The following is a 22,959-nucleotide window of genomic DNA, read 5'->3' on the forward strand; positions in this document are numbered from 1 at the left end:
GGAGAAAGCATCAAACCGACGGATGACGCTGAAAACTGCGGAGAAAAACGGAGAACCGTCAAATCATAACAGCGGGGGACGCCTCGCTCTTCTGGTGATCAGAAAACTCATTTTTCTCTCTCCTTTTCTCCTCCCGTTTCCTCTATAGTCCAGAATAAGCAATAAAACCGCGCTATTGCTTAAAAAGTAGCTTTGTGTTTTCCTCTTTCGCTCCCAATTCGTCCTTCGGGTCATTTTGAAAGAATAAACTGCTTATTGATCATTGTTTGGTATCTTTAAATGTTTTCTGCTTGGCCACGTGGTTAAACTAAAAGATATTATTCGTGATTAATCCTTTGTGTTGTTTCATGATCCTTTGAAATGTTTTGAGTGATTTAAGGTTAAGTTACTGATGATTCCAAGTGCCTTGGAAGTTAAAGTGCAAGTTGCCACTCACACTTTAGCCAGACAAAGGGGTCAGCCATCTTGCATACAGACTCCATTTTAGAAACACACACACATACATACACACAAAACACCTTGAACATTATTTTGAATATACATCCTTTTATTATATCACATGGTTATTATTCATTTATGCCACTGTTTATTCATTTGACAAATTGTTAATTAAACGTTATAAAATTCAGATTTTCGTCTCCAGTAGCTTTGTTGTGTCGAAGAGAAGTCTCTGCTCCGAGGATTCTACGAACTTCAAGAAAGACTGATAAGAGTTTTGGATTCAATTTTTCCCCGGTTAAAGGGGAATGGTGCCCCGTATATCTAAGAATATGTTAATTAATTAATAAATCAGTAAATATTTACATATTTACAGAATTTATTGAAGAATCCAAAAGTAAGTTGAAGCTTACTAATTGTTCGCTCCTAATAACCCCAACAACAGGAACTTCAAAATTACTGGACAAACAATTTGGAATGAACAATTTAAACTTTGAACTGCATCTATTCTTAAAAAGTTTGAACCTTGGTATCTTTTTTAGCAGTTTTTAGGACCATTTATTTTTGTAAACTTTCAGACGTTTTTATTTGATGTGGTAGACCTTGAAGCAGTTTCTCTCCAGCTGCAGGCAGTCCCACTCTGCACACCTCACACTGCCATGGGGTGCTTCTCTTGCACACCGTGCACTGCTATACCAAAAACTTTGTTTTAGCAAAAAAATAATTATTTATTGTAAAAAGATAAATAATGCTGGAATGAAGCTGAATCTTACAATTAGCAAATAGTTGAGGGTTGTTCAAATAAAAAAAAATAAAAAATAAAGACTGAACAAACATTCATACTCTGGTTCACTGGAGATCTGTCCTTCTTCATGGTCACTGTCTTCAGATATAAGCCTACTGGGACACCTAATGGATCGTGTTGATTTTCTTTGAGGCATTTCCATAATTTCATGCTGGCTTTTTATGCTAATTAGCTTCCCCGTCCCGTTATCCGCTTTCACTGCGGCGCTGCGCTCCGTTTCAATCAGGCAGTACAGCAGGATTTCCCCTCGTAGTGAGGATTGGCTACATATATATGAACTGATCAATAAGATGTGATAATTCCATGTAAATATGAAATATCAATCTGATTGGCCTTTGAATGTTTAATCAGAAGACTTTAGTTTCTTGACTCATTTGGGGAACATACGGAAACAAACACAATTATTGTGTTGCAAGTCTTTTTATCTCTTAAAAATGTTTAAAAATATGTTTTTGTCTAACATGTCTGGCTGCCAGTCAAATTCAATTTAGTATCCTGGTTCTAGTTTTAGGGCTTTACATGGACAAGCTCCATCATACATTGGTGATCTTCTCTCTTCTCAGTCCCTACACCCCCAGCGGGTCCCTGAGGTCCATTGACCAAAGCCTGGTTGTGCAGAGCACCAGGCTCGGGAACTCTCTCCCCCTGAGCCTGAGATCATTGGACTCAGTGGTCTCCTTTAAAAAGAAGCTGAAATCTCACCAGTTCAGGCTGGCTTTGATGTGACCATCACCCTCCTTATTCTGCCCAGGATCCACCGATTTCTCTTTCCTCTTCGTTTTCGCATTCCCTTTCCTTACATTTTTAATCACAATTTTTAGAATTTTTTCAAAATCTTTTCTATATTTAAAATGTTTTGTTTTTGTGAAGCGCCTCTGATTTTTATCTTGAGAGGAGCTATATAAAAATTGTTTCCTTTTCTTTCTAATTAATATAGGCCATTTTAGTGGATGTTATAGTTCCTTTATGCCCAGATCATATCTGTAGAACTCATAACTTCACAGGAAATTTTTGGCCAAGATGTGTGATCGGTATCAGTAATCAACATTCTTTGAATTCGTGATTGGAAGCATAAAACTTGATCGGAGCATCCCTAGATATGGCTTTTCACATGTATGTACATTTTATTTATATAGCACTCATCACAGACAGAAAATCACATGGTGTTTCACATAGATCAAAACAAATCATTAAGTCATAAAATCATAGTGATCTTAAAACAGAAATAAAAATCTAAGTCACATATTTATAAAATACCATTAAACAAAGGAATGATGATTACAAATTTGAGTTAAAAATAAGAAAATACAATATTTAGAAATAGCAGCTTTAAATGAAAGGGTCTTCTGCTGTTTTTTAAAAAGTGTCCAGACTGTCAAGACTACGTAAGGCTAAAAGGAGGACCACTCCAATGTCAGGGTGCAACAGTCTGGAAGGAGCCATCACCTGGACTTCTATAATTGGTCTTTGGAACTTCTAGAAGGTTCTAGTTTGTGGACCTGAGAGCTCAGGTTGGAGTATGAGGCTTTAGCAATTCAATGATATAATGTGAGTTAGGGCTGCACAATATATCGAAAAATTATCGTCATCGCGATAACAGGACGTGCGATAGGCCCATCGCAAAGCACGTCAAAAACGGCGATAAATGTTTGGTTCAAACATTTCCATCCGTGCCATACATCAACTTTTTGTAAACCAGCTCTGTTTTTTACGCGGAAGTATTATTTGACCAATCAAATGTAGCCCTTCTGATATGCGGCCAATCAGATGGGTCCGTTAACGTAATACGCCCGCCCCCTACGTAGACCCTTTTGGAAAGCAACACCCGAACATTAGCGGCGCCGTTCCCTTGTTCATCATGCTGGCTCAGAGCAATGAACGCACTTTGTGCTGAGGTTTCTGGAAACAGCGCTGCTTTCAAACGTGAACGCGAGTCTGCTCCGTGTCGTTAATCATTTTTACCGGGCTGACTCAGACACGTGCCGGTGAACAAACCCACCTCCATGTTGCTAGTGTTCCACCGGGTGGTGGCTCTGGTTAGCTTCCAGCTAAAAGGCTACAGCACTCTCCTCCCAGTCCCACCCTGCTAAAAAGGGCCTGGAAAAGTTCCCCCACACATCAAAGTGATTTTTCATTTATGAGCTTTTATAACCTTGTTAATCAGGATAGTTGATTTGCTGCTGCACATAAACTGTCAGTCAGAAGCTCTGCTAGCCGGTTATCTTAGAGGAGCTAGTTCAATTTGTTAGCTTGTTATCAGAATCATAGTTGCAGTTTCATCATCTGAGCTGCTTTTTAAGATCTAGGTAAACTTGTTCAATTTGGGGTCAAAAACAAACGTTTTCACATATTTTCCATGCAGTTTTTTGCCAGTTCCTCTTCTGAAAGGTAAGACAATTGTTTTTCTCTTTCCCTCAGAAAATCTTAATATTCTCCTAGTTTGGCCCAGCACAGATCACTTCCCAATTACAGCAACAGCCTTATATTATAACCACATAAGTGGAGAAAATGTTCAGTAGCAATGAGAGAATTTGCTGTTGCATTTAAGTGATGTTAACTATTATTTAACATTTAAACTTATTTTCTGATTTTTTTTTTAATTTACTCAAAAACCCTGGTAAGGGATGATTTTCTGTATTTGGAGCATCAGAAAAAGTTTTATGGTGGTGGTGATGTTTTTAAGTCACTGAGAAACTGCATGCATGCAGTTTGTTGTTTTGCTGCTAATACAGTAGCAGGTGCAGCTGCATATTTTTGCACAAAAAAATGTTATGTTGTAATGGAATTCATGCATTAGTTTTTGTTTGCTTTAAACCCAGAGCAGCCGTCACACACCAGACGAAATCAACACTGCATACTTTAGTATTTGTTCATTTATCGTGAGTAATATCAATATCGCAATATTAAGCACTGTTATCGAATATCGCAGGTTTTCCTAATATCGTGCAGCCCTAATGTGAGTTCTCATGTGTGTAGTCAAGTGACCACTGTGACTAAAACATTTACCACAAGTTTTACATGAATATGGCTTCTCACCTGTGTGAGTTCTCATGTGTGTAGTCAAGGAACTACTGCCACTAAAACATTTACCACAAGTTTTACATGGATATGGCTTCTCACCTGTGTGAGTTCTCATGTGATAAATGAAAGCAGCACTCTGCGAGAAACATTTACCACAACTTTTACAATGTAATGGCTTCTCACCTGTGTGAGTTCTCATGTGTGTAGTCAAGGAACTACTGTCAATAAAACATTTACCACAAGTTTTACATGGATATGGCTTCTCACCTGTGTGAATTCTCATGTGATAAATCAAACCAGCACTCTGTGAGAAACATTTACCACAACTTTTACAATGAAATGGCTTCTCACCTGTGTGAGTTCTCATGTGTGTATTCAAGGGACTACTGTCACTAAAACATTTACTACAAATTTTACATGGATATGGCTTCTCACCTGTGTGAATTCTCATGTGTTTAGTCAAGGAACTACTGTCAATAAAACATTTACCACAAGTTTTACATGAATATGGCTTCTCACCTGTGTGAGTTCTCATGTGTCTAGTCAAGGAACTACTGTCACTAAAACATTTACCACAAGTTTTACATGAATATGGCTTCTCACCTGTGTGAGTTCTCATGTGTTTAGTCAAGGAACTACTGACATTAAAACATTTACCACAAGTTTCACATGGATATGGCTTCTCACCTGTGTGAGTTCTCGTGTGTTTAATCAAGGAACTACTGACATTAAAACATTTACCACAAATTTTACATGGATATGGCTTCTCACCTGTGTGAGCCCTCTTGTGCCTTTTTTGTTTTTCATCATCTACACTGTCTCTGTGATCTTTGGATTGGCATATTTTATTACGTGTCAGTTCTTCTTTGCTGTTTGATTCTGAGTTTTCTTTCCTGCATCCACCCTGATCTTGGTTCTCAGCTTCTGTAGTACTCTGACACAAGGGTTGGTTCTTGTTTGGTTCTGGTTCATGACAGTCTGTTTCTTCAGAAGGAGAAGGCTCCATGAAGGTAACAACTTCCTGCTTCAGAAGAAACTGCCCTTCATGCTGATGGATAAGGAGTTCTTGTTGTTCCTCTTTCATCAGTGGAGGTTCTGGTTCCTTCTGGTCCAAACTGGAGGTCCATTTCTGTTTAGAGAGCTGCTGGTCAGTCAGAGTCATCTTGTTTTCCCAGACATGATGCTGTGGAAGTTCTGGACAGGATAAAAGACAAAACAAAATGTAGATTAATGTGAATTAAAAAAATCTCTCGTGTTTGGACAAAGCTTCTCATTCAACGTGTTTTCTTTATTTTCATGACCATTTATATCAGGCGATTCTAAATGAAGGCATTAAAATTATGAATGAATACATGTGGAGTTATGTACTTAACCAAAACAGTGAAATAACTGAAAATATGTTTTCTATTCTATTTTCTTCAAAATAGTCACCCTTTGCTCTGATTTCTGCTTTGCACACTCTTGGCATTCTCTTGATGATCTTCAAGAGGGAGTCACCTGAAAAATGTCTTAAAGGAGTTCCCAGAGGTGTTTAGCACTTGTTGGCCCCTTTGTAAGTGGTCATGAAAATAAAGAAAACATATTGAATGAGAAGGTATGTATATGTGTATGTATATATATATATATATATATATATATATATATATATATATATATATATATTAGGGCCGGGACTTTAACGCGTTAATTACGATTAATTAATTAGAACAAAATAACGCGTAATTAACGCATTTAATCGCAGCTTGCATTTCAAGCACGGCGGAACCTTTGTCATTGCACGATTTCCTCATAGACTGAATATCACTGACGCACACAACAATGCACAGTGCTAATGACTACTAAAACGGAATAAAAACAGAAAGAAGTTGCCTTGCTTGGACTGATGCAGGATTTAGGAAACACGTCCGCCTCTTTTCTTAACTTGGATGAAAAAACTTCCAGACAACAACGGAGTCCGTGTCGCGGAAATTTTTCAGAGATCGTCTCTGCTGCGGCTGCCCGGTGGCACGGGAAACTTGACGAAAGTTGCGGTAAGCTATATTTTTAACATTTACATAACATCTGTGCAGCGCTGAAAGCACCAGACAGAATAATTCTGTGCCCTAACAGTAGTTTATGAAAGTAGTCAGACAAACGAGAGGCACTTGGCTGCCGCTGGGAGAACGCTCTGTGTCCTCACTACTCTGATCACAGACATGTCTTAAAGTTGATAACAGAAGTTTAAGTTAAAACAGAAACACTCTGAAACTTTTCTGATGATTTTCTAAACAATTCTGTCGAGGAATTATACGTTTCTGAGACGAGTCACTGTCTAAACATCACATGCATTACTATCATTAAGCAGCGAGGTGTGTTGAAGCTGTCATCAGCTAAGGGGTGGATGCTCAAGTGAATCAGGGGCAGCGAGGAACGAGGAAGTTGTGATCAGGCTGGAGATCACACCAGATTCGCTGCAGCAGGCCTGAATCTGTGGGTGTGCAGCATCCACTTCTTAACGTGACAGCAGGACTTCCCATGTAAGGAAGGTCCGCTCACCTGTTCGTCAGATCATTATTTCCTCGCCGTGATCTTTTATCATCCCATCAACCTCCAGTCATCCAACTGGAACCAGTTAGTGTTCCTGATCATTCTCAGAATATGCCATGCCTGCTCTGGTGTTAAAACTTAGTACATTTAAGTCCTAGATCATATTTGTTCATGTTCTACTGTCATTTTGAAAGATTATTATTTATGTGTTTTTACTACATTATGAGTAGAAATGCTAATAAAAACTCCCAATTATACAAACAAGTGAAACTGGAAAAATTAGAATCTGGTGCAAAGTCAAACTTATTTCAGTCATTCAACTAGACAGAGAGACTATTTAAAGGCTCAGGAACCCTTTGCAGGTGTTTTCTATTTGTAATTATAAATTCTAATTGATTTGGGTTTTGTTTCATATCACACAGTGACATTTGAATAATTCAAATGCATTTTATTATTAGAAGCTTTAGTTTACAGTAATAACCATGTCTAATGTTTGATTCTCTGTCTCATAATTTTAATTAAAAGTTTTACTTTGAGAGCACATTTTCCTGAACGATTAAAATGCGATTAATTTAGATTAATTAATTACAAAGCCTGTAATTAATTAGATTAAAATTTTTAATCAAATCCCAGCCCTAATATATATATATATAAATTGTAGCGTCACAAAACAGCTCAAGACTAGACGGAGAACTCTTTTGATAAATACAAAATCAAACAACGTTAGTTATTGCAAATTATAATGTGAATCAGATATTCAATCATTTTGTGAAATGACAATGTATTACTTGATATTATAATCCTGTGATCAGTAGTTGTTTCGTGCCGTGTCCCTTTTCGACCACAAGATGGCCTCGGTGGCCTTTGTCTCGCCCGTCTCCCGGTGCCCAGCTGTTCCAAATCATTGATGATCACCTGGCAGCAGCTAAAAGCTGCTCCCAGCCACCAGTTCGAGGAGAAGGTCAAGGGTAGTGTAGACTGGGAACAGTTTATACAATTCTCTTCTCCTCGGTTTGCTTTTGGTACAACTCAGTTCACTCGCTAGTCTTCGATTTGCTCTCAATAGGATTTCGGATTTGGATTTCGGATTAGACCATTTGGCGTATAGACTTTGGACCGGCTTTAGACCCTGACCTCGGATCTCCCCTTTTGAATATATATATTTATTATTCTCGGTTTTCTTCCCACCCCCTTCTGGGGTGGCGTTTTCAGTTTCTCCCTTTTTAAATATAGCTTCTTTTGTTTTGTATATAACATTGTTTTTTGGATTCTTTGTAAATATTCCATTCATTTTGTAATAAATCCCTTGTTTTTTAGCGACATAGCACTCTGTTATTATTTATCCCACACAATAATTTTACTACTCCCCTCCTCATCTCTCCTAGAGAGCCGGGGACATAATAGCAGTACTTAATTATAATTTTGGACAGCTGCACTAGACACATTGACATAGAGTTATGTTAAGTCACATTTCACATTTCCTTTTGTCTGATACAATCAGAACCTACATTTCTGATGTAAGGCATGGTTTTCTGTGGTGTCTGTATACAGGTGCTGGCCAGTAAATTAGAATATCATCAAAAGGTTGAAAATATTTCAGTAATTCCATTCAAAACGTGAAACTTGTACATTATATTCATGCAATGCACACAGACCAATGTATTTCCGATGTTTATTACGTTTAATTTTGATATTTATAGGTGACAACCAATGAAAACATCAAATCTGGTATCTCAGAAAATTAGAATATTCTAAAGGCCAATGAAAAAATGTTTGTTTCTCTAATGTTGGCCAACTGAAAAGAATGAACATGAAAAGAATGTGCATGTATAGCACTCAATACTTAGTCGGGGCTCCTTTTGCCTCAATAACTGCAGTAATGCGGCGTGGCATGGACTCGATCAGTCTGTGGCACTGCTCAGGTGTTATGAGAGCCCAGGTTGCTCTGATAGTCGTCTTCAGCTCCTCTGCATTGTTGGGTCTAGCGTATTGCATCCTCCGCTTCACAATACCCCATAGATTTTCTATGGGGTTAAGGTCAGGCGAGTTTGCTGGCCAATCAAGGACAGGGATACCATGGTCCTTGAACCAGGTGCTGGTGGTTTTGGCACTGTGTGCAGGTGCCAAGTCCTGTTGAAAGGTGAAGTCTGCATCCCCATAAAGTTGGTCAGCAGCAGGAAGCATGAAGTGCTCTAAAACTTCCTGGTAGACGGCTGCATTGACCCTGGACCTCAGGAAACAGAGTGGGCCAACACCGGCAGATGACATGGCACCCCACACCATCACTGACGGTGGAAACTTTACACTGGACCTCATGCAACGTGGATTCTGTGCTTCTCCGCTCTTCCTCCAGACTCTGGGTCCTTGATTTCCAAAGGAAATGCAGAACTTGCTTTCATCAGAAAACATAACTTTGGACCACTCAGCATCAGTCCAGTCCTTTTTGTCCTTGGCCCAGGCGAGACGCTTCTTGCGCTGTTTCTTGTTCAAGAGTGGCTTGACACACGGAATGCGACACCTGAATCCCATGTCTTTCATGAGTCTCCTCGTGGTGGTTCTTGAAGCGCTGACTCCAGCTGCAGTCCACTCTTTGTGGATCTCCCCCACATTTTTGAATGGGTTTGTCGTCACAATTCTCTGCAGGGTGCGGTTATCCCTAGAGCTTGTACACTTTTTTCTACCACATTTTTTCCGTCCCTTCGCCTGTCTGTTAATGTGCTTGGACACAGAGCTCTGCGAACAGCCAGCTTCTTTAGCAATCACCTTTTGTGTCTTGCCCTCCTTGTGCAAGGTGTCAATGATTGTCTTTTGGACAGCTGTTAAGTCAGAAGTCTTCCCCATGATTGTGGTGCCTTCAAAACAAGACTGAGGGACCTTTTAAAGGCCTTTGCAGGTGTTTTGAGTAAATCAGCTGATTAGAGTGGCAGCAGGTGTCTTCTATATTCAGCCTTTTCAGAATATTCTAATTTTTTGAGATACCAAATTTGGAGTTTTCATTAGTTGTCACTTATGAATATCAAATTTAAATGTAATGAACATTGGAAATACATTGGTCTGTGTGCATTGCATGAATATAATGTACAAGTTTCACGTTTTGAATGGAATTACTGAAATATTTTCAACCTTTTGATGATATTCTAATTTACTGGCCAGCACCTGTAAGCCCTCTTTTGCATGTCAAATTCTGATTCGCCAGTAAACCAAAATATGACATTTATAAAAACTATCCCCACGTCACCTTTACTTCAGTTCAAAGCATTCTAGAGAAGTTTTGGACAGGCCATCCGGAACCTTTACCAATCAATCAATAAATCAATCAAATTTTATTTGTATAGCACCTTCTACAACATTTTCCGAAGCCCAAGGTGCTGAACAACATCATTAAAAGAAAAACATTCTCAATACATGGGCATAAAAGCACGATAAAAACATAAAATCATAAAATAGCAAGCAAACAGTATTACAGATAAGAGATATTGGAATAAGACCAATCGATTAAAAAAACAAATGTCAGACAAAATAAAATCAAGCATCCGGTATAAAAAGAAGAATAGTTAAAACCATAATGTTAGGGCAATTCAAGTGACCCTAGCGCTGAAACGCAATCAGATAAAAATGAGTCTTTAAACGAGACTTAAAAACTTGAAGGGATGAAGCCTGTCTAATGCTCAGTGGCAAATCGTTCCACAGAGTTGGAGCAAAAATAGAAAAAGCACGACTACCCCTCGATCGAAACTTCGACCGGGGGACCACCAGAAGTTCCTGCTCGGCTGAGCGAAGAGCCCGAGATGGAGCATACCTGTTCAAAAGCGCAATAATATACGGGGGGGGGGCACTGCCCTGGAGGGCCTTATAAACAAGAGTTAAGATTTTAAACTGAGCTCGATATTTTACCGGGAGCCAGTGCAGAGCAGCCAGCACTGGGGTAATGTGCTCTCGACATCTAGTGCCTGTCAGGAACCTAGCCACAGAGTTCTGCACAAACTGGAGCCGTGCAACCGTGTACTGGGCCAGACCAGCATACAGAGCGTTGCAGTAGTCCAGCCGAGACAGGACAAAGGCATGCAACACAGACTCCAGATGAGCTCTGGACAGCAGAGGCCTGATCCTGGATAGTCTTTTCAGGTTAAAGAAACAGGACCTCACCACTGTATTTACATGAGTGTCAAGATTAAGTGCTGAGTCGATTTTAATCCCCAAATTACTGACCATTTTCTTTTCATAGGGTGTCCTTTACAACCATAAGAACCTTGACAAGCTGGATAAAATCTGTTGCACATTACACCTGACCGCAGCGGTTCCTTCAGAATAAAAGCTGAACCTCACGACCCCTTCAGGGTCTCGCTGACGCCAATAATAACCTGTTGTGACCTGGAAGAATTCCAAGACTAGTCTGGTTGGCACTGCTGCTCTCTCTAACGGCTTCGGTACCAAGGAAGGTCCACGGACCTCGACATTCTGGATCTGAACGGAGGCTTCGCCTGTGGGTACGTAGACCGACAGATGGCGTTTAATGTGTTTTATAAATCACCAACCGTAGTTTAGAGCGAAACATTCGCTCCCACTCAGAACTAATTGCTTCTCCGGATACGAGAGTTCTGAAAACAACATTCCACACATACACCATTCATCTCATGTCTCATTCAACTCAATTCAAAAATACTTTATTAATCCCAGAGGGAAATTGATTAACTCCACCTAGATTAATTGATTAATTCCACCTAGTTTCATCAGTACACAGAGTGTTTACAGTTAGACTTGTTTAAAGTGTGTAGAAATAAATTTCTTAACTATTATAAACCTGACTCTCTCTCTTTTATCTGAGTTAATAGAAAGTGTCCAGTAATCACTGCAATAAAAATTTCTGATCTTCTGGTTAAAATATTCAAAGATCTATCAGACTGATATTTCATATTTCTATGGAATCTCACATTTTATGGTTCACAAGTAAGATGTAAACTACCCATCATTACTATATATATATATATATATATATATATATATATATATACATACATACATACACACACACACACACACACACACACACACACACACACACACACACACACACACACACACACACACACACACACACACACAAGCGCTGTTTATTCTTAGCTGTCGGCAGTGCTATGCAGCAGAACCGCCAAAGTCAGGTTGCTGCTTCAAGTCTGCTCCATGCAGTGTGCAGGTATATAGCAAGCCACTGTAGCATTTAATTTGCAACCATGTCTATTTTCAAAAATTATTTAAAACATATTACTGCTAATCTGTACATAATAGATATGTCACCATTCCAATTTAGTAGTAAAAATTAAATGTTTAAGCATTTCCAGTACCACTGAATATCTTAGCCCTTTGAGACCGGCGGGAGCGCCGGCGCTCCCATTTGCATATCTGTGTTCAAATGCTTGTAGAATTGAAATTATATAATTTATTTATTTTTTGCATATTAAACCGGAGGATTTACACTAATATCTCCCATGCTAAACATGTCCCAGAGCGTTGTGCTTTTTTGCAATAATACATTTAGACAAACACATCCTACACACATCACACACCTACTACAAACTCCCAACACACGCACACCATTACAAACGTTTAGACATATCATGGACCTACCAAATGGTGCATCCTCCCTCCTCAAAGCAGTTGACACCATTACAGCACTGGGTGATTAAGTTTCAGTTTCTGTTTCCTCATGTATATATTAATGCAATAATCTTTAATATTGTTATTATTATTAGTGAGAGATTAGGAAAACTTTATACTCCTGAAAAATTTGCTACAAATAGTTTATTTAAATGAGTGTATCTCAGAAACTAATTTATAAAAGCACTTCAAATAAATTTGTTGTTGTTTGAAAGGATTGTGTGAAACTTTTTGCCATTGACAATTTTGAGGGATAAAGGTGTGGCATTTCTATATAATGAAAAATATGTGTAAAAACAAAAAACGATTTTCAATTTGTGTATGGATAATAGCATTTTTTAGTGAAATATTTAGTTGCTATGAACATTTTATATTTATATTATTAAAATTTAGAATCTAAGGTTGTATTGATGTATACCAAGTTGAAATACTCCAAAAAAATGGCACCAAAGCATGTAAAAATGTAAACATAAGTTCTGGTGAACTCTGACAGGTCTTAAGGATTAATGAAATACATTAAATTCTATTATCATAGTTTAACTGTGAATATATTTATATATGTACTTTTGATTAAGATTAGTAATATTAAATGATCAATGATAAATGACCCACACTTGTACAGCGCTTCTTAGTGTAAGGACTCCAAAGCGCTTTACACTACAGTGTATCATTCATTCATTCATTCACACATACATTCACACACTGATGGTGATGAGCTACGATGTAGCCATGTAGCTGCCCTGGGGCGCACTGACAGAGGCGAGGCGCCCCAGCACAGGTGCCACCGGTCCCTCCGACCACCACCAGCAGGCAAAGTGGGTTAAGTGTCTTGCCCAAGAACACAACCGCAGAATTCTCTGTCCGGAGCCAGGATCGAACCTGCAACCTTCCGATTACTGGACAACCCGCTCAACCTGTTGAGAGCTACTGCTGCCCGCTCAACCTGTTGAGCTACTGCTGCTTAGTACCACTGGTGGGCAGTCAGGGCCAGCAAAGCCTTCTCTGCTGGCCTAAACTTACTCAACTAAAAGTAAATGTATTTTTTCCTTTGGTAAATATTTTTAAATCAAAAATTTTTCACTGGCCTATTTTCTTTATATCCTATTATACCCACTTGGTTGCACTGCTTCCAGTGTAAAAATACCAAGGTTGGGTGTTATCCAATCAGATTTCAGCTAGCTTGCGTTTTCAGGTAGATTAAGTCTGCCATAACACTTGCTTTCCACAGGAGCAGTCAGCAGCACGTTACTGCAGCAGCACGTCTTGCTCGCGTAAACTGCTGCTTGGCCCTTCCCACGAGACGCAAAGCAGCAGGGGAGCAGCTGTCACCGACAGAGCACGAAGTCACACGAGTGACTTCGTCAGTAAACACAACAACAAGCAGGAGAAAATTACAACATGGCTCCAAAAGGTTTGTGTTTTATGTTCTGTCCGTTTTATAATCGCCAATACGGACCTGAAAAACAAAGGAGACCGCTAGCTAGGTGATAACTTCTCACGGGGACGCACAGTTAGTAACTCTTTTTAAAAGTAAAGCAACCGGAAGGCAGTACGTTTCTTTATTCTGACAATTTCGGGAGCTTCGCTCCGTTTCCGCGTCCGATTTCCTGTCTTTCCTTCCCCAAAAATGTCAAACTTGACCCGTTTCAGAGGCGTCGCGCGTAGAAAATAGAACCGGCGCGTAAAAGCCGCGACATGCTGCTCCTGAGACGCGGCCGACTCACGCTGCTGACGGCTCCAGTGGAAAAGGTTCTGTTGACCACAGCGGTTCCTATCAGCAGCTATGACGTGCTGCTGCAGTAACGTGCTGCTGACGGCTCCTGTGGAAAGTAGGGGTAAGTCTTCAGAATCAACCGAGCAGTCCGCTCGGAGTGTAAGTGAACAGAGACAATCCAGTTGCAATAGCCAATCAGCTCACGAGTCGGAGTGGCCCACGCAAAAGCTGACATGAACGCATCCTGTGATTGGATAAGCAGTAGTTTGAACTTTTCTAGCGCCATTAAGCAAAATATCAAAACTAAACACAGAGATTTGTATATATATATATATATAATTATTATTATCTATAGACTGCTATCGTGTATTTTTTGAACACATGATGGCTGAAAGAGGAGAAAGGACAGACTTGGTTGCAGATTTACTTGCCACACCATTTTCAAGATGAACCTTTCAAGAAAAAAATGGATCTTGTGAGAACAGGTCGTCCCGACCCCAATGCTAGCTGGCTTGTCACAGCAGGGGAAAGGATTTGTTCGACATTTTCAGGCAATCAACTATGAATGGTCATGTTTCTGGGTAAACAGGAACTTTAATTTAGGAGACACGATGAAAACCCCCAGTCATTAAATAGAGGTAATTATGTGGAGCTTTTATCTTTTCTTGCTGAGCATGATGCCGACTTGCATTACCACCTGACCACAAACAGGGTCTTTACTGGGACATCAAGCAGAATACAAAACGACCTCATTTATGCTATTGCTGAAGTGATGGGAGATGAGATCAAAATGGAGATCAGAAGAGCCCCTATTGTTACCATCATGGTTGATGAAACCAATGACGCTCGCACTCGTCCTGCGCTATGAGACAGCCACAAGTATCGAGGAGCATTTTTTCAAATTTGTGGATGTAACTAGTGGCAGGCGAGCTAATGACCTTGCCGCACTTATTTTCCGTATTCTTGAGGAATATGAACGCTGTTTGGACAAAGGTGTTACAGTGTTACGATGGCGCAGCGGTGATGGCATCTGGACTAAATGGGTGCAAGCTAAAGTTAAGGAAAAGGCACCTATGGCCTTATTCATTCACTGTTATGCACATCATCTTAATTTAGTCCCCAAAGTGCACACACCTGTTCAACTTCTCCTTAATGCAATTACCTAATCAATCAATCACATGGCAGTTGCTTCAATGCATTTAGGGGTGTGGTCCTGGTCAAGACAATCTCCTGAACTCCAAACCAAATGTCAGAATGGGAAAGAAAGGTGATTTAAGCTATTTTGAGCATGGCATGGTTGTTGGTGCCAGACGGGCCGGTCTGAGTATTTCACAATCTGCTTAGTTACTAGGATGTCCACGCACAACCATTTCTAGGGTTTACAAAGAATGGTGCGAAAAGGGAAAACATCCAGTATGCGGCAGTACTGTGGGCGAAAATGTCTTGTTGATGCTAGAGGTCAGGGGAGAATGGGCTGACTGATTCAAATTGATAGAAGAACAAATTTGAAATAACCACTAGTTACAACCGAGGAATGCAGCAAAGCATTTGTGAAGTCGCAACATGCACAACCGTGAGGCAGGTGGGCTACAACAGAGGAAGACCCCACTGGGTACCACTCTTCTCCACTACAAATAGGAAAAAGACGCTACAATTTGCAGGAGCTCACCAAAATTGGACAGTTGAAGACAGGAAAAATGTTGCTTGGTCTGATGAGTTTCGATTTTTGTTGAGACATTCAAATGGTAGTCAGAATTTTGCATAAACAGAATGAGAACATGGATTCATTGTGCCTTTTTACCACTGTGCAGGGTGGTGGTGGTGGTGTAATGGTGTGGGGGATCTTAATGCCAATTGTAGTGCTGTGTTGAAAAAATCGATTTTCCAATTCTGAATCGATTCTTATATAAATTCATGAAGATCGATTCATACGTCCAAAGATCGATTTAACCATTTAACGGTGTCTGGCTCTTGTACAGCTAAAATATAAAAGAAGTTCAGAGGCGTGGGTGATGATAAAGGGTTAATATGGTGCAGCGACCTTCTCCCACCCACCGTCATGTGACTGAATTCACGCATGCGTGCTAGGTGTGAAGATATTTTTAAAAATGGCGTCGGATACTAGCAGCAACGTTAGCCATGCGCTCGGTTTGAAAACACCAAAAACTCTTAAAGCTGCGGTCTGGCAGCATTTTGGTTTCAGAACGGACAAAGAGAAAGGTCAGCTTGACAAAAGCAAAGTGATTTGCAAGTCATGCCAAATGGAGGTGAAATATTGCGGAAATACAACCAATCTCAACAATCACATTTTGCGACATCACCAAGATCTTGCGTGCAAGCCGTCCACTGGTCTGCAGCAGATGAAAATCAAGGAATCACTACAACTACCGGCTAATTCTACACGTTCTCACAAAATAACCGAGGCGATAGCGGGCTTTATTTGCAAGGATATGCGCCCATATTCTGTCGTTGAAAACGAGGGCTTCAAGCGGCTAATGAAAGTGGCGGAGCCGCAATATGTTATGGTTTCGCGCAAACGTCTTTCCGAAGAAGTCATCCCAAACATGTACCAGTCGGTGAAAGAAAATGTGAAAAGTAAGCTTCAGTCAGCAGAGAGAGTGGGCATTACAACGGATACCTGGACATCTGTGGCTACGGAATCGTACATGAGTTTGACGACACACTACATTGACGAGGAGTGGAACCTCAACTCGTACGTATCACAGACCACAGAAGTTGAAACTGACCATCGTTCTGCCAGTCTAGCAGAAATGTTGACCGCAGCGATAGAGGAGTGGGGGCTGATGAGCAAAGATCCTGCTATGGTGACCGACAATGCAGCTAATATGATTCGTGCTGTTGAGATGATAGGGTTAACATACATTGGCTGTTTTGCACACATCATAAACCTCGCCTCACAAACCGGTCTCAAACTGAGGCACATTGTAACGTTCTTCCATCGCAGCACAACAGCTAGCCGCATCTTGAAAGAAAAGCAGAAACTATTGCAGCTTAAACAACACAAGCTCACAATTGATGTTGTGACCAGATGGAATAGTGCACTGGAAATGCTCGAACGTTTTCTGGAGCAGCAGCCTGCTATCTCTGCTGCTCTGCTCTCACCTGAAGTCCGCAGAAATGAAAAAGATTTGTGCAGTCTGAAAGAGGAAGACATAACTGATGCTGAAGACGTGGTCAGAGCTCTGAAGCCAATGAAAAAAGCTACTGAAGTCATGTCAGAAGAAAAGTCACCAACTCTCTCAATGATCGCACCCCTGCGTGCTCTGCTGCTGAAGGAGATGACCAGCCTCCCAGAAGACTCCAAAGTTGTTAAGGATATGAAGAATGAGATCAAGAAAAACCTGAGCACAAGGTAGGCCTATTTTGTGCGTGTGAGAGAGAAAATAGGTTATATTGTGTATTTAATTAAACAATTTAAGAAAATATTATCTCCCTAATTGCATAGATTTAAATGTGTGACATTTATATTTCAGGTATGTGAACCAGACGGCCATGCTGCATGCCGCCTCAGCTGTTGATCCACGCTTCAAAGCCCTGCCATTTCTGGGTGAGGAGGAGCAAGAGCACACCTTCTCCAGGCTCCAGGCTGAGGCAGTGGGTGGGATGGAGGAAGAAGCATCTAATGTAAGTAATAAGAATCCTTGTGAAAAATAAAATCCAAGCAAATACTTTTATCATATTTTAAATCTCAGCCTGAGCAGGCAGGTATTCATAGATGATAGAATATACTCCGATTAATCACACAGTGGGGAAGTTAATTCGCTACAGCAGCACATATCCTTGGAGAAAACGAGAAATAATATTACACTCAAATACACAAGGCAGTAAGCTATTGTAACCTTCAAAAAAATACACAACGCTAAGAACCAAGACTGAACACTTTTCCTGATATCCAAGTTGTTGTCTGACTTGATAGTTTAGATCAAAATGACAGATTTATATTATGTTAAGTTATTCATAGCCAAACCAAAGCCTATTGTTGCACAACGACACATAAGTATTTCTTCTCTCATGCAGCAAGATGAAGTTGATGAAATGGAGGAAGAGGAGGAAAACAACCCCCCTGCACCTAACCCCAAGCAATCCAGTGCTTTGGAGTCTCTCCTTGGGGAAGCCTACATACCAAGAGAGGAGAGGGGACATGCAAAGAAAACTCTTGCAGAGGTGGCAGAAGATGAGATCAAGAGGTACAGGGCGAGGAGACCTGCAGGACTGCAGGACAATCCTCTGGTCTGGTGGAGAGAGAATGAAAAAGAGTATCCTCTTTTGGCTCGCATGGCTAAGCGATATCTCTGTGTCCCTGGGACCAGTGTCGCATCTGAGAGGGTTTTTTCAACTGCAGGTGATATAATTACTGCAAAAAGAAGCTGTCTCACCCCTGGTCATGTGAATCAGCTACTTTTCCTGCAGAAGAATCTTACCATTCCCAAGTGATGTTCATAAGAGGACAGTTTACACAGTCTGTCTTGAGTCAAGTTTAATTTCCTGTTCAATTTTGTTTGTACATTAATATGGAATGCCTTTCAGTTTTCACTTTTCACAAGTTTACATTTTTGTACTTTAACGGCATTTGAATGTTTCTGGATACTTGAAGTGTTTAAGTTTTTGCACAAGACTGTGAAACTGTTGTTTAAGGTTCTGTACCTTTTAATTTCTATTTGCACAAAGTAAAACGAAAGCCGTTAATTTTAAGCTTTCTGTTTCTGTTTACATTTGCACTGGCAAATAATGTCTTTTTTTTATATGGTTAAACTTATCTGAATAAAAATGGCATTTGCTTTCAACAGCAATAGTTTTTGGCTGAATTCCTAACATCTGAATTTAATGATGTCCTAGAAAACACTGGAAACACTTGACAGTCTTGGAGAGGAACTGGTCCTTACAACTGTTTTTAATGGCCAATATTTCATTAATTTATCATTAGCCACGTTTACATGCGCATATTTAATCGGATTGAATGCCCATTCAGATTGAAAATTCTGCATGTAAACATGTCAATCAGAATATTCTGATCCGATTCGGCCCGATCGGATTGAAATTTAAATCCGATTGAGAGAGGTGGTTTATTCCGTTCTTCATTCCGATTGACGTACATGTACACAGCCATTCGGATTGTTGGGGTAAAATAATGCCCACTGCGCATGTGTGCAACAGCCAGCGGGCCTCTCCGCTGTCATTTGGACTGCCTGACTTCAAAAATGACGGCGTAATTAACGAGCGGCGGCTTTTAAATCCGACGACAAGCCGTCCCCGTTTCAGTAATATTTAATTCAGAACTTGCATTTTGTGGAAGTAAAATAAAAATCTGACTATTGCACAAATCATTCGACAAAGATGTTCAAATCTGTACTGGAAATACGCAGGTTTATCGTGGGGGTTGCAGCGCACGGATCCCCGTTTCTGTCAGCTTTGAACACAGCAGCTTCTGCAGCAGGTGATGGAGACACGCTTGTAAAGAACACAGGATAATACGGGTTTTACAGACCTGATTGGAGTCTGATGTTGGGTAGAAAAACGTCCTCGGTTAAATACTCTGGACGACAGTAAAGTCCGTGTTCGTTAAAAGCACGTAAACGCAGATGACCTGAGATGCGGTTCGTTAATGATGAACACAGGCTTCTAAACTCTGAACATCTTCTGTTATTTTGTTTGAACAGATTTTTCTCAACAATTTCAGCTGATCGTCACATGTTATTAATATTAAGCCACAACAGAGCTCAGTAATAAAACATGAGGCTAAACCCCCCACCCCCCACCCCCGCTCTGTGGCGCAGCGCAGCGCAACAGCTGTCAATTCAGACCCGCGGACCAGCTGATCAAGAGGCAGACATAACCCTCCCTTATTTTAATCAACAATAAACTGCAGCAAAGCATATATCTGCAGTTATTCACTGAAGAAAACGTAACTTCTATGAGCTAAATAAAAATATTAAATTGAATAAATGGATCAGGAAAGCAGGAAGAATGGTTATTTCTGTTTTTACATTTTTCTTTTCGTTTCATGGCGTTTGTTTACAATTTTTCTTTCGTGAAAGGCAACTCTGCGCATGCTCAACCTATTTAATCGGATTAAATGCTTGGTGCATATGTACGCACGGCATGATCGGATCATTTCAGTTCGTGTCCATGTGAACAGAGATTCGGAAATTCCGATCAACCAAGATTTCAATCGGATTGAGGAAATTTGCCACATGAAAACGCAGCTATTGAATGTCAATATTATCAATATACTGCACAACTATGCAGTCATGGAATCATGGTAACTGCAAAAATGTTTTTAAATTGATGACATGAATTGAATCGATATCGGATCGGAATCGATTGGATTAGATAGCGATAATCGATTTTAAATCTCAAGAATCGGAATCGAATCGATTCTGGTAATTTGAATCGATACCCAGCACTAGCCAATTGGGCATCGTTTAAATGCCACGAGCTACCTGAGCCTTGTTTCTGACCATGCCCATCCCTTCATGACCACCATGCACCCATCCTCTGATGGCTACTTCCAGCAGGATAATGCACCATGTCATAAAGCTCCATTCATTTCAAATTGGTTTCTTGAACATGACAATGAGTTGATGGTACTACGACGTCCCCCACAGTCACCAGATCTCAACCCGATAGAGCATCTTTGGGATGTGGTGGAACGGGAGCTTCTTGCCCTGGATGTGTATCCCACAAATCTACATCAACTGCAAGATGCTATCCTATCAATATGGGCCAACATTTCTAAAGAATGCTTTCAGCACCTTGTTGAATAAATGTCACCTAGTATTAGGCAGTGCTGAAGGTGAAAGGGGGTCAAACACTGTATTAATATGGTGTTCCTAATAATCCTTTAGGTTGGTGTATATATTCTGTACAGGTACAGAATATTTGTGGCGCGCCGCCATGGCAAAATAAAAGCTACCACACCTTCAGAGGGATTAAAAAAAATGTTTAAACAACGTACCTTAAGAATTAATTTTTTGGATATACATTAAAACTATGTAAATACGAGACACATATAGTCTATTTTTGTATGCATGTATACTAAACCATAATGACAGTTTAAAATGAAAGGCTGCATACACATCCTGCATACACATCCTTCATGAAAATACTGTTGAAGTCATATATTGATAACTGCAAATTAATCAAATCTACAGGTAAAAGGGAAAATCAACTTTGGATGACTAAAGCTTGGTTTATGCTTGACGCATTTACTTTCCGCTTGGTGATGCGGCTCGCGGATGGAACACGCTTCACAACTTGCAGCGTTTATGGTTCATGCGGCTTGTCTCTGCGGTGAGCCAATATTCTCCCAAACTGAACGGGGCAGCATGGAAATCTACGGCATGCATACAACACTACACCATAGAAGAAGTAAAAATTACTGTTGTTTACAATATGGCATTCCAGCATTTTTTAACAGCGTGCTCGTCTTTTCCGACAGTGCGAGCTATTTCTCTCCAAGGATTATTAACATGTTGATCATGGTGATCTTTGAGAGCTGAATCATACAAATGTCTGTATTTATGAACCTCTGCCATACTAGTCCTTGCCAGTCCGCTAGGCTTGGGCGGTATTACGGTACTACCGTATACACGCGGTATTACAAAATAGCGACCGTGTCAGTTCCAATACCGTCATGAAAAACAGCTGTGCGACTGACCAGTTCCTCTATCCTCCCCATACTCCAGCTCTGTTGGCTGTGTCAGAAAACGACCTCCAGCTTACAAAGTCAATAAAAACCACAATTCTAAAAAAGCTGGAGGCCAAGTATGAATCTGATTCAGTGCGCAAATTAATGCGAAAATGCACTTTCCTCGATCCTCGTTACAGTGGCAGATATGAGCTTGATGACAACGCACTGGCTGAAATCAAAGCTGAATTACAGGCTGAGATCGTGAGCTTAGAGGGGCAAACAGCACCAGAAGCAGTGGCCATCCGAACCATAGAGGAACGAGCACAAGCTGAACCTCCACGCAAAAAGGTGTCTCTGGGGGCTTTCCTGCAAAAACGAGCCGCTGACGCTGCGCCAGAGGGTCCCGTCAGCGCAGAGCAGCGAGCTGGAGCTGAAATAACAGCGTACTGTTCGGAACCTGTTATTCAAGGGGATGAAGACCCTCTTCTCTGGTGGAAATATGCTGGCAGTCGTTTTCACCAGATGTCACGACTGGCCCGGAGGTATCTATGTATTTGTGCCACCAGCTCACCATCGGAGGGGGCTTTCAGCACCACAGGTAAAGTTGTTGGTCCACAAAGTGCAAACTTGAACCTAGAAAAAGTAAACATGCTGGTTTTTCTGGTGAGAAATCTTAACTAGATTTGCTGCAACATGCCGTAATGTTCACACTCCTGTGTGTGTGTGTGGCCGTGTGACGGAGTTTTCTTTTTATAATTTTAATGCAGTTGTTTTGGTTGCAATATTTTTTATAATTTCAATGTTTATGGTTATTCAACTCTTGTTGACTGTTACGGGCCTATTTGCAGTGTTTCATGCTGCTCGTTGATAAGTTGTTCACTTGATTTGCGCACAACAGCTGTCCTGGGTTTTTATGTTGATTTATTGCTGTTGGACTGTTGACTCTTTGCACTTGTTTATAAGCTGCATTTTTTGTGTTAATAAATGTTGTTAATAGTATGTGAGTTGTGTTGTTATTTTTTTAGTAACTGTTTGGTATTCGGATTCAGAAAGGTGAAGGTCCACTTGAGGCTTACGTCATACTTTTTAAGTATTCACGGTAATACCGTATACCGGGGTAAAATTAAGTGGAAGTTAGACGGTATTCAA

The 22,959-nt window shown here is 40.4% G+C and overlaps 2 protein-coding genes across 2 annotated transcripts in view; one reads left to right on the forward strand and one right to left on the reverse strand.

The window, feature by feature from the left end:
* Window positions 1–4,064: 4,064 nt before the first annotated feature.
* LOC139062062 (zinc finger protein ZFP2-like) overlaps window positions 4,065–22,959 on the reverse strand; it is a 37,905-nt gene continuing 19,010 nt past the window's right edge. Inside the window, exon 3 of the mRNA XM_070542268.1 lies at window positions 4,065–5,458. Coding sequence (XP_070398369.1) covers window positions 4,179–5,458 — 1,280 coding nt within the window. The 3' untranslated portion in view covers window positions 4,065–4,178. The remainder of the gene's footprint in view (window positions 5,459–22,959) is intronic.
* LOC129157103 (E3 SUMO-protein ligase ZBED1-like) lies at window positions 16,268–18,614 on the forward strand. The gene is made up of 3 exons (XM_054736271.2): window positions 16,268–17,532; window positions 17,654–17,804; window positions 18,198–18,614. Exons 1-3 carry the CDS (start codon window positions 16,268–16,270, stop codon window positions 18,612–18,614), a joined length of 1,833 nt encoding a protein of 610 aa, XP_054592246.2.

Source organism: Nothobranchius furzeri, chromosome 2 (assembly GCF_043380555.1).
Source record: "Nothobranchius furzeri strain GRZ-AD chromosome 2, NfurGRZ-RIMD1, whole genome shotgun sequence".
Lineage (NCBI taxonomy): Eukaryota > Metazoa > Chordata > Actinopteri > Cyprinodontiformes > Nothobranchiidae > Nothobranchius > Nothobranchius furzeri.

What these genes read in the sequence shown, in the direction of transcription:
- LOC129157103 (XM_054736271.2), top strand. Translation starts at nt 16,268, where the DNA reads ATGGCGTCGGATACTAGCAGCAACGTTAGCCATGCGCTCGGTTTGAAA. An exon ending in AAGAAAAACCTGAGCACAAG is followed by an intron (nt 17,533 to 17,653) that starts GTAGGCCTATTT and finishes TTTATATTTCAG; the next exon opens with GTATGTGAACCAGACGGCCA. An exon ending in TGGAGGAAGAAGCATCTAAT is followed by an intron (nt 17,805 to 18,197) that starts GTAAGTAATAAG and finishes TCTCTCATGCAG; the next exon opens with CAAGATGAAGTTGATGAAAT.